The 17292-nt window shown below is 44.3% G+C and overlaps 1 protein-coding gene across 1 annotated transcript; it reads right to left on the bottom strand.

Annotated features, from left to right (window-relative positions):
• Positions 1-319: 319 nt before the first annotated feature.
• Positions 320-3085, bottom strand: LOC126426652 (piggyBac transposable element-derived protein 2-like). The gene is made up of 2 exons (XM_050088538.1): positions 1895-3085; positions 320-442 (listed from the first exon to the last, which is right to left on the bottom strand). The coding sequence occupies exons 1-2, from the start codon at positions 3083-3085 to the stop codon at positions 320-322; spliced, it is 1314 nt and encodes a 437-aa protein (XP_049944495.1).
• Between the last annotated feature and the right edge of the window lie 14207 nt (positions 3086-17292).

Below are 17292 nucleotides of genomic sequence, written 5' to 3'. Positions count from 1 at the left end.
TGTCAGTGTATTTAAATAAAAGTATATGAATGGAAACATTCCACGTGGGAAAAATATATCTAAAAACACACGCTCTCCTTCCCTCTTTCCTGATGAGGCAACAGTTTGTTTCGAAAGCTTGAATTTCGTGTGTATGTTTGTGTGTCTATCGACCTGCCAGCACTTTCGTTCGGTAAGTCACATCATCTGTGTTTTTAGATAAATAAAAGTATAGATTTACTTACATTTGGGCCTATTAGCACTTGTGCATACTGCATGAACGTTTTTGAATAAAATATGCTTTTTTGTTTTCAAAGAGCTCAAGTCAGTTCATTTTCTATTATGTTAAGCAACACTGAAAAACTCTGTTAGGTGCACTCATTGCTATGTTGAGGTTGTTATATGCAAGACTTAGCCCATCATTTTGAGTGCTCATCTTGTCTTGTTCATTAATTGGCCCTACCTATTCAGACAGTTAACTGTCATGATATTAAACTGCAAAAAGATCAAAGTAGGCAGCTGGCATTGACAGATGAAGTGTTTTGAAAGGATTCATATTATTGCAAAGCGTGGAATCCACAGGTAAAGCATTCCCCAGGAAAGGAAATTTTGTCCAAGGTAAGTGATCTTAGATCTTTATGTAGATTGCTGTTCTTATTCCTAGTATTGATACTATGTATTGTGCTATTGGTTGGAAATACTTGCAACAAATTTAATTACGGAATAAATATACTATAAAGCAGCGATTAGAATATGAAATTCCTTGAACAGGTGTCTACATAGTGTTCTTGAATTTATACCACAAACGATTTTTATTAGACCTACACGCTTTTACATGCCAAAAACTTTTGCTCCGTTGATGAGTTACCCCAGAATATGATCCCTCATGACATAACAATAAAAGTATGTAAACTTTTTTACATTTGTCTCTCCTACATCTGACACCATTCTAACTGCAATTACAGACCTGTTTAGGAGCTTTAGCAATTCTGTGGTAAGCCCTTCCCAACTGAATTTATTATCGAGTTATAATCCCAGAAATTTATCACTGTCGATCTCTTCGATCTGCATGTCTTTATATCTTATGGGATTACAGAACCTTACGTCACGGGTCAAAGCAGACAGGTGGAATCGGACACTTCCATTCATCCTATGTTATACACATGCTGCAGCTGGAGAAATCGAGCAGTTTTCCAATTAGAGTACTCACACTTTCAACCATATTACTATCTTGTAGAGGAGTAAATGAATCTGTCGCATTACGTATATTTTTGTGTTGTATTACGAGGCAGTACACTTATTCCATTAAGTAAACAACACAAGAAATTAAGCATCGAATTTAACCTAAAGTATTCAGTTTACATATTTCTTCAAACTTAAAAAAGCACGTTGTTAACCCTTAAATGCATGATTTTTTATTTCAAGCTGTAAAAATTACCATGTTTAGTTTATAGTGCCTACATTTCGAAAAAAATATTGAAAAATTTTTTAAATTAAATTAACAAAGCACTATTGTTGAAAATCGCTTTGTAGCTGATCAGCTGCATTTTGAGTTAACACCTTACGAGCCACAACAAATGTGCTTATTTTGCTCCCTCAATTTTGACCAAATCTCTCGTAATTTAATTGTTGATTATGATTAAATACTTTGTATAGGAAGGGAAAAATCCTAAAATAATAAATAGGACATTAATGTTGTAAATATTGAGCATTTATTGTATATTTTATACACTTTTGTATATGAACAATAAGGTATCTAGTTCCAACAGGTTTGTACCCAAGCATGTGATAATCACTTTACATGAAAAGTTTGAAAACAGTTCTTTTGTTTGTGCAAACACAATGCAACTGCACATTTATTACACTGAACCCAGGAAAATCCCTTGCATCCTGGCATTTTGCACCTCTGTCTCACTTGCAAGTACGAAGGCGGGTGACCTACTTGATCCAGCCTTACATCTTGTGGAGGTGCATGTGCTGTGGGCCCCTTTGTCTTCTTAGCTTGTATTTGGTTTTCGAGTTCATTACTTGGCCTTCCACGTTTTGCTGAAGTTTGACCTGAGCGACACAAACAGTGAGCAATTTCCATTCGAAATTCGGAGAGTTTCATAGTTCTCCTAATCCCTTTGGTTTCTGCTACTCTCCTATACAACAGCCAGGAATTGACTACTCCCATGTCCAGGAGATGGTAAAACAATCTTATATACCATTTTCGACTTTTCACAAGAATTTTATGTCGACCCATTATGCTGTCAAGGTCAACACCTCCCATATGTTTATTGTAGAGCTTAATTATTTGTGGACAAGGTATTGTTATTCTTGACTTTGCTTTTTTGTCATACCTCCCTGCTTCATGAATAGGCTGCTGTCCAGCAAGTGTAGAAAGCAACATTACACTCTTGTTATCTTTCCACACTACATTTGATATGTCGACACCATCCACTGTTGTGACGCGCTCTACTGATGCACCTCGGGCCATTTTCTTCAGCTCAGCTTCTGAAGGGAGCTTGCAGTCTGGCACTCTGTTTCTTCTGACTGTCCCAAGTGAGTAAATTCCTTGTTTATGTAACCATACAAGCAGTGGCAGACTTGTGTAATAATTGTCACAGTACAGTTTGAGGTTCATATTTCTTGGTAGTATCCTACTGAGTCGAACTACAACATTTGCACTTGCTCCCAAGTCTTCCTCCCCAGTCACTCTTTTTTCTGGTTCATTTTCATCTCCAGTGAAAATCTCAAAATCGTAGGCATAACCAGATATGCCACTAATAACAAATAATTTGTATCCATATTTATGAGGCTTGTTTGGCATGTATTGTTTCAAATAACTTCTAGCCTTTGTTGAACATATCCGTTCATCAACAGAAACACACTCCTCAACAGGTATTGTTTGAAACCGAGATCTCATCAATTCTATTATGGGTCTTATCTTGAAGAGTCTATCATGACCTTTTTCACCCCTGGGTATCATTGCACTGTTGTCATTGAAGTGAAGAAACTTATGTATTTGCTCATACTGATTCACTGTCATTGTTGTCTTGATCAGATGAGTACCAGTATCTTCTCCCCAGTAATCCCTCGTATTAGGTACATGAACTATTGACATTACGAGACAGATGCCTATAAATTTTTTTATGTCATCGCAGGATAAATCTATTGGTCTATCAGGATTACACTGCACACTGTATCTATGAGACTCTTCGACAATTAGATCAAACAATTTAGACGGAAATATATGTTTGAAGAATTGGTATGAAGTATTTAAGTTTATTACTTCTTCTGGTAACGAAGTATTGCCATGAAATTTTGACTGCAGTTCGGGAATAATCAACTGTTTATCTTTCCAAACCACACTCGTGCTGTTTTTGGTAACATTTTTGCTGCTGCATGGCAGCTTCAGAGCATTATCAGACAACTGTGACGTTGATTCCTTCATTATAACATCAGATTATCTTGTTCCAGAAACATCTTCAGTCCTAATTACTGGTACTTGACTTTCTTCGTCACTACTGTCACTATCACAATCAACAGATTCTGGAGCAACATATGTCTCATCTTGAATCGAATAGTCAGAGAAACACTCAAGATCGTCATCACTGCTTAGTGGAATCTCTAACCATTCCATCCATAAGCATTTCTTCTTGACTCTTTCGAGACATTTTTACATCAGCGCCTGAAATGCAGTAAATGAAAAATGTAGCTGATAAGCTACATACACAAAAACAGGCCTCATTTCAAATCTATCGCAAAGACACTCGAATTAACTGTTTACACCATATCTACTTACGTTTTCAAAATGAAAAAGTAATTTTCAAACCCAGAAATCAGTGCACAAACACCAAAAACACACCTCAACTTTCCGCCAAAACACACACTTGGCAGTATGTCCACACAGCTCACTGTCGAACTGCTTCAGCTCGTCCTGCCATCTATGAACTACTAGAAACTGCAGCGGAGTGTATACACTTAGCTACATAACGAATTTGATCGAAAATGTTTCTCCATATGGAATAAATCGAAGAAATGAGGTCTGTAGCTTATCAGCTACAGTATGCATTAAAGGGTTAACATTTTACTTAAACAGTGCTGTGGCGAAGTTCCGTGTACTTTCTGTTGCAGCTGCGAGGATAATATTTCTAATAGCGACCGATAACCTACATACATATAATATGAAACACTAATAATCGTTCTAACATCAACTAAAATATACCCGGAGTTAATTAGCTAAGGTTATGACACGATTCATACGACATTCCTGCCATTTCACACTACTCGGTACTCGCAGTTATACTGATAAGTTATCAGTGATAACTATTAACTGGATTCCAACTATGTCGTTATTTAACTGTAGCCACGTCGGAGTATTCGGTATTCGCTAGCGAAAAATAACTTGACAGTTACTAATAACCGTTAAAAGCAGCGGTTATCAAAGAATAACTGGAACTGTGATAACGGTCACTCCATAATAACCGTTTGGCCCACCTCTATACGACTCGATTTCTACCTATTACGAACTTCAGACAGCAACAAGAGTCGAGGGGTTTCGCCAAGCGGTGATTCGTGCCGGCATCTGTTGGCGACGCCAAGCAACACTGGTGCTTTGCTAACGTTTATTTTATTACACAACAATACGTGTACAAGGAAAATGGTGTTAACAACAACATTTCCTTAGCTATATCAATTACTTATTTCTACTTCGTTAATAAAAAGCTATAAGCGCCCCCATTTCGTGATATTTTATGAAGGGAATATTTCATACCAGCAATTCTTGTGGTACATGTGTTGGTTACATATAGCACCAGGAATAGTCACATTGTAATTTAGTGTGAAAATGAAACAGCAATTTTTGGAGGGCGAGGATCATGTGATCCATGCCAATAATTAAAATAAACGTGATGTTAGCAAGTGCGTGTTAAATTAGAAAACATTCATCATCTTCAGTTACCATAAATAAATAAAAATGGCCTTATCCTCTATGACATCCATCAATTTGAGCATTGTACATTGCTTTTGGTCTCAGTGAAACTGCATTACAAGCATACTTTCAAACTTAGTACCTTAGATTCATACCTCGATTTCCATGGTTTTTTTGTGCTCTAGATTGCAAACAACACAGTGGAAAGGAAGCTGCTTGGCATAAAATTATTTCACCTGTTTCGTCTCACCGAATGAAACTCGCTGTCAGCTAATGATGTCAAGTGCAATTAATTTCTATTTTCACTCGAACTGGTTGGAGTCAGTCTTCCCTCGCTCCTGCTATGATGACAAGAAGGTAATTTTTATATTATTATTATTATTTATTATTCACAGTCATAGCAGTGCGGCCGTCGCGTTTAGCAGTGAAGACCCAGGCGGGAAGAACAGCGCAGGAGGTGTAAAGACCGGTTCCCACTAGGGCTGCCGCGGCGAGTACTGACTTGACCCAGGGTCTACCCATCTCCCCTCCACACTGTCTGAGCACTGTAGCTAGCGACCAATAAGGAGCCACCAGACGACTACTAATGTAAAAGTGCTGTGCATCAGGCGCGCGCGAAATTTTGTTAGTCACTACTGACTATTGTGTTTGTATGTGTATGCGTGTCCTGCGTCAACGTGTCCTCGTACTGTATTTTCGAAATGATTTCGTTCGTAGATAGTGTTGTGGACGAGCGAAAGGCTGAAGTATTTGTAAGTACCATATTTAGTATGAATTTTCTGCACATTTTTTTTGTTTTTTTTAGCGTTGAAATTCATTGCTTTCAATGATAATGCTGTCGGTGAACGAAAGGAAGAGTGAAATAGTTAATACTATTTCTCAAGTGGGTGTATTCTCTGCTTGCTTTTTGAAGCTATTAATCCAGACTGCTCACCTGCCAGTTGTTATTGGCAACTTGGTAATGCTGGCTACTTAAGATTATAGAATTACGGGGATCGCAGCAGCGGCATGGTTGCCATGGAAACGTCGTCAGCGGCGCGGCGCGACGGGCTCTGCGTCGTGGTTTGCCCATGTCGAACCACTTCCGCTGGCGCGCGCCGCGCTTCAGGTGCGCGCCGCCAATCACAGAACGCGCTGAGCGTGACGTCAGGTACGGAACCCCGGGCCACACCAACTTTCGCCGAACCGCTGGCGCGGCGGCAGCTATGAAATACTTATCATCCGATTCCGAGGAAACTATTCGGTAGAAAAACTTGATTTTTGGGTATGTTACAGCCTGATATCTTCTCTCGATAAAGGACCGAATTTCATTTCGTTATTCGTCGTGGTTACTTGCTGTATCGCATTTACGTAAATCTTTACACTAAATTTTAATTAGTGTGCAGAGGTAAAAACGCATTGCCTGGACTTTGCGTACAGTTCACTTTAGGCAATACATGATTGCGTATGAAATTTAGTCGACATATCGAAATTGTTTTTAAAGCTGAAAGCAGAACGATAGCTATCACCGTTCTCGAGATACTGAATGATATGTCGGCGGACGATACTTTCGTCCTGCTCGTCGTAAACCGTGTGCAAATTTCGCAAACGGTTCAAGAAATCGAAACGTGTTTTTTTGCTAACGATAACTTGAAAAAAGTCATGTATTTCGTCGCATGATAAATATCCAAAATCCGTTTATCTACCGAGATATGAAAGAAACTACAGTTTTTCGGAAGGGATAGATGAATCTTTTTAAACGGCATTTAACAGCGTGTGGAATGAGAAGTTAAACCGAGACTAATTTGCTGGTATGTCATAAGATTTAATTTGCTAAGTATCTACAGCTATTGACTATTTCCTTTGGAAGTAACAAACGTTTTTTTCTTTATCCACTGTACTTTATTGTTTCAAGACGCGTTTCGCCTTTTACTTTAAGGCATCGTCGGTGGAATCTTCAATGATTCAGTTTTGTTTTGATATGTGATACTTGCAGATTATAAAACAGTTCACATCTTTTTTTTACGTGAATAACTGATTACTTACAGTGAATCGAGTTTTTGGCGGACATCTGCATTTCCCCTCACCTGGTCACATGCTGGAGGTTGAACTAAAACTTAGATTATGGAACATAAGAACAATTTCATATTCGCTCTTTTTTCTTTTGTCACTAGCTGTAGACATTTTACCGAAAACACTGATTCGAAGTCGTAACTACAGTGTGTTCACCTCATGTTCCTTCCTGTTTGGTTTGTTTCTGTACATGTTGCCAACCTAAAGAATTATGTGCTGAAAACTAATGTTTGTTTATTTCTGTTCTCCTTATATCTGTATGTGTGTGTGGCTAGCCATTGATAGTTATAGAAAGTTGAAAGTGAATGCAGTAGTAGTCAGACAGTGGTTCAAAGATTTGGTGTTCAGCTGATTTCAGTTTTAGTTTAAATGTTCTGTGGAGGATTGCATGGAAGAGTAAATTCACTGCTTACATTAATAGATAAAATAGTAGAATAGCATTTCAACAGATGATTATTATCAGAATACTATCACCCAACCCCTTTGCCCTCACTCTTTCACGCCTCATAGTATGTCCTTTCAACTTACCCCTCTTGTAGTCAAAGTTGTGCCGTAATTTGCTCTTCCTCTATTTAATTCCGTTCCTCTTCTTTAGTTACACGATCCTCATATCTAATCTTCAGCATTCTTATTGATCACCACGTTTTAAAAGTGTCCATTGTCTTCTTGACAGAACTGTTCATCGCCAACATTTCACTTACATACAAGGCTGCACTCCACACAAATACCTTTGTAAAATAGTACCCAATCATTAGAATTTATATTCGATGTGAACAAATTTTCTTTTTCAGAACGATTTTCTTGCTATTCACATTCTTCATTTTATATCCTCTCTACTTCTGCCTTCTCAATTATTGCTTCCCTTTCAAGTCATTGAAGTCTTAGAAATGCAGTTTGGTTTCCGTACAAGTTGTAGATAATCTTATGGCTCTGTGTTTTATGGATGACATCTCCAGAGCTTCAAAGAATGTTTTAATGAAGATTGTCAAAACCTTTCTCTAAACATGGAAATTCTATGAACACATTTTCGCAGTTCTTCAGTGTGTCTACTTAGCTAAGTGGTAGGATCAGTATTGCCTTGAGTGTTCAGACATCTCATAGGAATCTAACATTGTGCTTATGTTAGTTTGTACAACCCCTCCCCCTCTACATATTCCTTCCACTTTCTAGCCTTCTCTTATTTGCTTAGTTCTGGCTTGCCAAATGAGTTTTTGACCGTTGCTTCTCCTTTGAGCAAAGTTTTCTTTGTTCTTTCTCATTTTCATTCCCCTACGTTTTCCAAGTGCAAAATCGCGTTGCAGTTTTCGACTTTCTGTCAACGTCATGTTTAAACATTTCTATTTCCCATGTCCTACTTTATTTGCTGCATTTTTATATTTTTCCCTGTTGTCAAATTTAATATATCACGTTTCATCTAACGATTTCTACTCTACCTTCTTCCCGTTCACATACTTTGCTGCATTCACCACATCTTCTCTCAAAGATATCCATTCGTATTCTAGCGGATTCCTTCCTCTGTTTCAATCAGTCATTGCATTACGGTAACTTTAAGATTATCGAAACACTGTGGGTCTTGACTTATTCAAGTTCCATTTCCTTAATTTGCTACCGTTTACTGTCTCTTAAGTTGTAAACTGCAGCTCGTAACCAATAAGGTATTGTAGGTTTGTGTCTGCACTGGGAAATGTCTTATAATTTAAAATCTGGTTTCGAAAACTTTGTTCCAAATATGTATTATTCTTTCATGATTCTTAAGCAAGGTGCTGGCGATGATTACATTATGCTCTGTGCGAAATTCTATCAGGTGACTTCCACTTTCTTCACTTCCCCCCCAAGCCTTTGCGTTCTTACTGTTTTCCTGTACCTGCTACCGAATCACATTTTAAATTTTTGTCTCGCTTAACTATCTGAATAATCTCTTTTGTCGTACATTGTTTCAGTTTGTTAGGAGATAGTGAACAATCACGAACGGTAGTCGTGAAATCTGTTTATGATGAAATGAGAAAACACGATAATGAAATATGTGAAAAAGTACATTTTACAGAAAATGATTTTTTTTTCTTTTCCTTTATTGTGATTTTGATACCCATACTACAACAGGTAGACTGGGAGCAGCACCTTATGCCGCTCTTCAGCCCAAGAATGAACAATGATAAAACATATAGAAGACACATGAGTTTGAACAATCGGCAGGTAAACAGTAGACACAGGAACATAAAAAACAAGAAGCTGTTCACACTCGACGACAATCTACACTACAAACTGTTGACATGACGCACAAACACGGACGATGTCAATGGCACATGTGAACGATGGAGCGGAACGGTGAACACTAAACACAAAACACGACGGCACACACTAGAAACGGATGGCGATGATCTCCGGCGCGCGAATTTCCATGTAACGTGTGCAAGTCCGGGGACCTGCCAAGAGGGGGAGGGAGAGGGGAGAGCAAAGATGCCAAATGGCAGAGGAGATGGAAGAAGGAGTGGAGGGACAGGGGTAGGGGAAGCCCGGGGGAGGGGTGGGGAGAAAGGGAGGAGGGAGGGAAGGGGGAGAGAAGGGAGGGAGGGTGCCCAAAGGGACAAATACAGGAATAGGGAGGGAGGATCAAAGTTGGTAGGAGGGGTAGATGGAGGGGAGGAGGGCATCATCAGGAAGGGGCAGCTGGCGGAAGCCACCTTGGGAGAGCGTAAGGAGGGTGGAGAGATGGAGCGCAGGTGGGATGTGGAGATACAGGTACGGCTGCGGGCAGGGTTGGGAGAGGATGGGTGAGACAAGCGGGTGAGGAGGATCGAGTTTACAGGAGGTGTAGAGGATCCGTATCAGTTCGAGGAAAAGAGGGAGGTGGGGGAACGGAATGAGGTCATACAGGATCCATGTGGGGGAGGGGAGACGGATGCGATAGGTGAGGCAGAGAGGATGGCGTTCAAGGATCTGAAGGGATTTGTAAAAGGTAGGGGGGGCGGAGGTCCAGGCAGGATGGGTGTAACAGAGGATAGGGCAGATGAGGGATTTATAGGTGTGGAGTATGGTGGAGGGGTCCAGGCCCCACGTACGGCCGGAAAGGAGCTTGAGGAGACGGAGTCGGAAGCTCGCCTTGGCTCGGATTGTCCGGAGATGGGGGGTCCAGGAGAGGCGATGGTCGAGGGTGACGCTAAGGTACTTAAGGGTGGGGGTGAGGGCGATAGGATGGTTAGATAGATGGTTAGATAGAAATCGAGGAGGTGGAAGGAAGGGGTTGTTTTGCCTACAATGATCGCCTGGGTTTTGGAGGGATTGACCTTAAGCAACCACTGGTTGCACCAAGCGGTGAACTGGTCAAGATGGGATTGGAGAAGGTGTTGGGAACACTGCAGGGTGGGGGCGAGGGCAAGGAAGGCTGTGTCATCGGCAAACTGGAGGAGGTGGACGGGGGGTGATGGCGGCGGCATGTCAGACGTATATAAAAGGTGCAGAAGGGGGGAAGAGGACGGAGCCTTGGGGCACACTGTCGAAGGGAAAAAAGGTGTAGGAAGGACGTTAGGAGAGAAAGGAGTCGATCAGACGGACATAGTTAATAGGAAGGGCGAAGGTTTGGAGCTTGAAGAGGAGACTGGAATGCCATATGCGGTCATAGGCACTTTCGAGGTCCAGGGAGAGGAAGATAGCGGAGCGACGGGAATTAAGCTGTTTGGAACGGAGATGAGTGATGTGAAGGAGAAGGTCATCGGAAGAGAAGGACAGCCGAAAGCCACACTGGGTAACGGGAAGGAGGTGGTGGTGGTGGTGGAGATGCTGGTGCATGCGGCGGGTGAGGATGGATTCCAGGACCTTGCTGAAGACCAAGGTAAGGCTGATGGGATGGTAGGAGGAGACGGCGGACGGCGGTTTACTGGGTTTAAGGAACATCAGGATACAGGAGGTTTCAGTAGGTCGGGGTAGTAGCCGGTGGGCAGGACGACATTGGTGAGCCTGGCCAGGGTGGAGAGGAAAGAGACAGGAGCTTCACAAAGGTGGCGGTAGGTGACTTGATCGTGACCAGGAGTGGTGTTGCGGTTTGTGTGGAGTGTAGCAATGAGATCCTGTGTAGTGATAGGGGCATTGAGTTCTGTGTGTACCATGTTGTCCAAGTACTGGAAACTAGGTGCAAGGGGGGGGGGGGGGGGGGACAGAGGTGTCAGTTTGATCGCAAACATCCGGGAAGAGGGCGTAATCGAACTGGGGATCGTCAGGAATGGTAAGGACATTGGAGAGGTAGGAGGCAAAGTGATTGGCCTTACTAAGGTTGTCAGGGAAGGGGTGATCATCATGGAGAAGAGGATAGTAGGGGGAGGGTTTAGTTCTGGTAAGGCGACAGAAGGCTGACCAGAACTTGGACGTGTTTATAGGTAGGGTAGCATTTAAACGGGTGCACGTCTGTCGCCAGTCCTGGCGTTTCTTAGCCGTGAGCGAGTTTCGGATGTGTCGCTGGAGTTGCCGGAGGTGTCGTAGTGTGTCCGGGTCACGCGTGTGGAGGAAGGCACGGTAAAGACGGCGGGATTCACGGAAGAGGACGACGGCCTGTGGGGGCAAGGTAGGACGGTGGGGGTGGATGGCAACAGTAGGGGCATGGGCCTCCACGGCCTCAGACAAGGTCTGCTGGAGAAAGCAGGCGGCATGGGTAATATCTTCAGGGTGGTGGTAGGTGAAGGGGTGGCTATCAACCTGTGTGGAGAGGATATCTCTGTAGGCATTCCTGTCAGCACGGGAATAATCATGGACATACTTCGGGGGAGGGTCATTACAAGGGTCAGGGCGGGCCGACGACCGTCTGAAATGGTGAGGAGGACAGGGAGGTGGTCGCTACCAATGCGGTTCAGGACATCCACCGCTATGCCGCCAAGGAGGTTAGGGGAGGCGAGTATGACATCGGGAGTGGAGTTGGATTCGGGGCGGGTGTGCTGCGGAATGGGAATGAGGTCGCCTCGGAGGGAGGAGAGGAACCGATGCCACCGCCATAACTGGGCGGCGGAACGACTAAGGATGTTGAGGTCGGCAGCGATCACATAGGAGGAGAAGGTACGGTCAATGTGGGAGAGGAAGTCGAAAGGAATAGGGGCGTTAGGGATGGACATAGATGGTGGCGCAGGTGACGGTAAGGCCGGGGAAGAAGATACTAAGGATCAGGTGTTCGGTGGGGTCGGGAAGGAGAGGTTGGCGCTGAACCGGGATCTGGCGGTGGTGACCAATGGCAACTCTGCCACGTGCGATCGGGAAGGGATTATCAGAGTTGTGAAGGAAGTAGGGCGAAGTGTGGACGGTGTGGTGGGGTTGGAGGAAGGTTTCATTTAGGAGGAAGGCATCCATGCAATGGGTGGCAAGGGTGTGCAGGAAGAGGGTCTTGTTGGCGGGGAGGGAGCGGATGTTGTTGAATAGGATCCGGTGCTGTCGCGCCATGACAAGGATTTAAACGATTGTGTCGAGATGGGAAAAGGTGAAATGGGCCTGGTTGTGGGAGTAGGTGGCATACATTTTAAGGTGGAAGACGGAACGGGCGACGAGGGATATCTGTTATAGGGTGTGGGGGCGCTGGAAAGGGTGAACATTTTGGAGTACGATGGTAAGGAATCTGATGGTGTCCTCAGCGGTAGGGGGGAAGGGGGGGGACGAAGGGAATTGCCAGGAGGGGTGGGAGCGTCAAGAGGGCAGACAGGGAACTCAGTTCAGGAGTGGTAGGAGGGGGTCGGGCCTTACATTTCTGGGAGTACATAGGATGAGAGAGGTTACAGGTATTACAGGAGGGGGGGGGGGGGGGGGGACTGGAGATTGGGGCACTGCCGTAAAAAGTGGGATTGCCTACAGTGCGGGCAGGTGGGGGCCTCACGGCACTCAGATGTTGGGTGTGCGTTGTACTGCAAACACCTCTGGCAGCAGAAGTATTGAGGAGGGGAACAGGAGGGGTAAACCTTGTAACATCGGTTAAAGTGGTGGGCACCTTCCTTCAGGAGGCGGTCTATGGAGGGGGAGTGTTCGGAAAAAACCCACATAAGGAAGGTGGGGTTGGCGGAGTTTTGAATGCGGCGAACTGCACGCACCTCCAGATAGGGATGCGCCTCGAGCTCCGCCAACACCTCCCCCTCCATGATCGTCGGACTGAGCTGAGTGATAACGGCAGTGAGGGCTGGCAGGCGAGGCGGGGGCTGGGGTTGGCAGGAGGGAGGCGGGGAAGGGGCAGGGGTGAGGGAGGCGTTAGGGCCAAAGCGGTGTGACGGGGATGCGGGAAAGGACATCGGTGTGAAGGGTAGGGCTGGTGGAAGAGAGAAGGACCGAGTCACGGCAAGGAGTGAGGAGGGAGATGGGGACACCAGGAAAATGCTGGCAAATGAAGAGGGTGAGGTTCCGGGCCTCGAGAAGGGAGGGATCAGGACGGGAGAGGAGGTAGAGGCAGGAAGAGGGGGGGGGAGGAGGAGGGGGCAGGGACAGGCGGGGAGACATCCGTGACATCCTGGGCAGTGGAAGGGGGACGAGGCGGAGCCTTTTTAGGTGCAGAGGGGGCACGGGTGCCACTGGGGCATTTGACGATGGCGGAGGAGGTGTGGGGGATGGGAGCAACTAGAAGGTGGCGTGGAGTGGCAGGTTCCGGTGCTGGAGTCGGAGCCGGAGACGGCGAGGGTGAGGGTGGTGGCGACGACGTAGACGACAAAGAGGGCGAAGGTGAAAGTGGAGCGTGTGCCGTGGGCCGCGGAAACGAAAGGAGCAGAGGGGGGGAGTGGAGGGAAGGGATCAGAGGGGGCGCGGCAGGGAGGAGCCGGGGATGGGGCAAAAAAAGTGAGGGAGACGGGAGAGTCAGGAGTGGGTGGATGGACTGAGGAGTGGGGGTGATTGGGCACACCACGTGATAGTGGTGGCAGCGGGGAGCGAATGTGTAGATGATCATGGTGGGGGTCGACATTGTGACAAGGAGAAAGACACAGGACAGGACAAAAGGACAGAGGCAAACGAGAGATGGGCAAGCAGACGAAAAACAGAAGAAAAAGTATGTAGAGCAACAAAGAAGACTGGGGCTGAAGCCCCACTCTGCTGCTGCTGGCGGGGGGTGACCCGCCTGGCTGGCAGGCAGGAACACTGGCTGGCTGGCTGGCTGGCTGGCACCTGCAAAAACCTATCGCTTTGATTAGTGACCAAATGTCACAATCGAAGGGTGGTATTCTTGTGAATTACTGCCAGAGATGACAGAAAATGAAAAATTGGTATGTCTTTACCCAGATTCGTCTTTCCTTCATGTAGTTGTAAGATATAGTTAATCAAACACACCGGGCATTTCAGTTGGTCCTGCCTCGTACCTCAGTGGCTGTCCGTCATTGGCTACTGCGAGGGTCTGCCGCTTCCAGATGGCAACGCCAATTCCGGGAGCTGCCGCGTCAAAGCGGAAAACGCTTGCCACTGCCGTTGCCGCGCTCTACTGTGAACCAGCTTTAATGGTGGGGACACTCCACCATCTCCACGTAGTGAAAGAGAGTGACATGAGAGGGCAGCAGCTGCTAACAGTGGTGAGCACCGTAGCCGCACGTAGTAAGGGCAGTGGCCGACAGAGGGCAAGTGCGAGGTGCAGAGCGGACTCGTCTCAGTCCTGCACGTTCCTACTAGTTTGGTCCTCCACTGCACAGTGCACGATTGTCTTGCACTGGTGCCATATGTCAGTTTGTGCCTGTTGCACTCGGTCGGTCAGTACAGGGATGGTTAACGATGTTTGTGGACGATGCCGGAACTGTCGTCATAAATGTGCTCAACTGCAGACAGATCTTGTCATCGAGAATGTTGCGTTACCACACCAGTATGTGGGCAAGTGTTATACTGTTGGAAAACATGTCCTGGAATGCAGTCCACCGATGGCAGCACAACAGATGGAATCACTAGGCTGACATAATATTTTGCAGCCATGGTGCCCGGGATAAGAGAGAGAGTGCTCCTGCTGTCACAAGAAATCTGGGTCTAGCACACAGACACACTGGTTGCAGACGCCCGACTGTCCTCATAACAAACAAGTGGCTATCGCTGGCCCCGAGGCACAGCCGGCCTTCATCGAGAACACAACAGTGATTCACCCCGCCCTCCAGCGAGTTTTCACTCGACACCACTCGCGTCAAAATTGGCGGTGGTTTAGGGTCAGTCGAATACACACTATTGCCAGCTAGCACGGTGATACTGCTACAAAATGTGTCCACTTGCGGGTTCAGCTCTCACATCCATCTTTTTGCACCAAAAGAGCTGTCTACTGCTGATGTCCACCAGGAGTTCACCTCTGTCTATGCGGAAGGCTGAATGAGCATTCAGATGGTTCAATGCTGGCTTGGAAAATTCAGCTGTGAAGTCTTCCTGCATTCTCCATATTCACCAAATATTGTCCCAAGTGAGTTTTACTTGTTCCACCCCTTCAAATGTCATTTTTGAGCTAAGTCCTTCAGAGCCAACACTGAAATCTGAAGTCACATCACCAGTGAACAGCTACTTACGAGCACAGGACTCGACCCAGCATCCACTGGTTTGTGTCACGTTACCAAGAATGCTTATAGAAAAATGGCAATTATGTAGAAAAGTTGCAAATGCTTTCCATTATGTCACTAAAATTGTTTCAACATGACAAAATCAGTAAGGTTTTTTTAATATAAAACAAGGAAACTTACTTATTGGATGCCCCTTGTGGTACCCCACTGATTCCAAAGTGTGATTAATTGTGCACTAAAAAAATGCATTATAAGCCAAAACCTAAGTCATACAATAACAATAAAGTTTGTTAAAGAATGCTAAAAAGCTTCTTTCAATTAATAATAATCTCTATACACAAAAGGCAATGTCATGACTAACTACTCATTGCCCAACCCAAACTGCCAAGAGTAGAAAAGGGAAGAGGATGTGGATCTTTTACTGTTGACACCGTTGAAGAATGGACTGTCCAAAATTCGACTCTAAGGAGGTGAAATGGGGGATGAAAGCATTTTTGAAAGTACGTCACTATTAACGGACTATGAAAACTGACATTTGATTTCTCTGTTGCAAAAAAAAAAATCATGTTTCAACTCTATGGGAATTCAACCACTATGGGGGTAATATAGTGGGTGAAAGTTATTTTTGAAAATAAATAACTACTAACAGATTTTTAAGGCTATATCTGTGACAACTGGTTAGAAATTAAAAAAAATAAAGTTTTCATTGTTTCTGGAAATTTAACTCCTTAGGGAATACAACAGGGGGTGAATATTTTTAAGAAAATATGTTTTTACAATAAAAAAAATATGAAGTCAGTTTTACGAAAATTGGTGTTTCACTTCTCGGTTAGATGTAAGTAAACATCTGTTAGGGGATTATAAATGCTACAGACATACGTCCACAACAAAGTAAAAGGCACGATTAACAAAAAATTTGGACTCCAGCTACCAGAATCACGTTTTCGTCACCATTACATTTGGAAAAGAGCATGCTTATATGGTCTTCATTAGTGTGGAAAGAAAGCTCAGAAATTGTTGCAATTTCTGAACAACATAAAAATTTGATTAAATAAAAACTAAAATTCTCTGCAGGCCATACAGTCTACATGGGCAAAGCAGCGGCGCTAAGCTAGTAGTAGTAGTAGTAGTAGTAGTAGTAGTAGTAGTAATAATAATAATAACAACAATAACAATAATCCCCGTGGAGGCCCGGGAAAAGAATAGGCCTCCGGTGTGTTCTGCCAGTCGTAAAAGGCGACGAAAAGAACAAACCACTAATAGGGCTAACCCCCCTTTTAGTGTGATTAGTTGGTTCAGGACAGAACTAAAGAAGCCTCGGACAAGTGCCGTCATGGTCGGGGACGACGCTTGAACCCTATGCCCGCCCACAATCGTAATGACACTGCTAGCCAACTGGAAAATGATTTAAATCCAAATAGAGGTGTTTTGCAACCACCCTAGAAGGAAAACAAAGACAGAGGATGAGATGGTCAGATGAAGTTAATCGACACCTCATGTTCTGTTATTACCAAGCAACAAACCTAGGAACCAACACAACTGGATACAGATCACAAGTATACACAACATTTATTACCAGATACCCAGAATTAAAATTTTTAACAGAACAACGACTAGCTGATCAGATCCGTGTAATAATAAAAAATAACAGAATACCGCAGTCAGAATTAGAAAACATCAAACAACAAGTACAACAAATACTGGAACAAAATAATGCGCAATCAGAAGAAGAAGAAAATACAGTAATGGAGCAAACAAACAAAGAACAACACACACCAATTAAACAATCAGAGGAAAACGAAATCTTAAGACAGCCACCAGAACAAGCACAAATAGAACACGAAGTGACACAGATGTTAGATAGAGAAGAAAAATTTCAGC

This window comes from Schistocerca serialis, chromosome 11 (genome assembly GCF_023864345.2).
Source record: "Schistocerca serialis cubense isolate TAMUIC-IGC-003099 chromosome 11, iqSchSeri2.2, whole genome shotgun sequence".
NCBI classification, from domain to species: domain Eukaryota; kingdom Metazoa; phylum Arthropoda; class Insecta; order Orthoptera; family Acrididae; genus Schistocerca; species Schistocerca serialis.
The sequence above is the reverse complement of the archived record's forward strand: the minus strand, read 5'-3'. Positions and strand labels throughout refer to the sequence as shown.

Bases quoted from the DNA above. Each gene is read 5' to 3' on its own strand.
- LOC126426652 (XM_050088538.1), bottom strand. From the start codon at position 3,085: ATGTCAATAGTTCATGTACCTAATACGAGGGATTACTGGGGAGAAGAT. The intron at 443-1,894 runs GTGAGACAGAGG...CTGTCTGAATAG, and splicing joins ACCCGCCTTCGTACTTGCAA to GTAGGGCCAATTAATGAACA.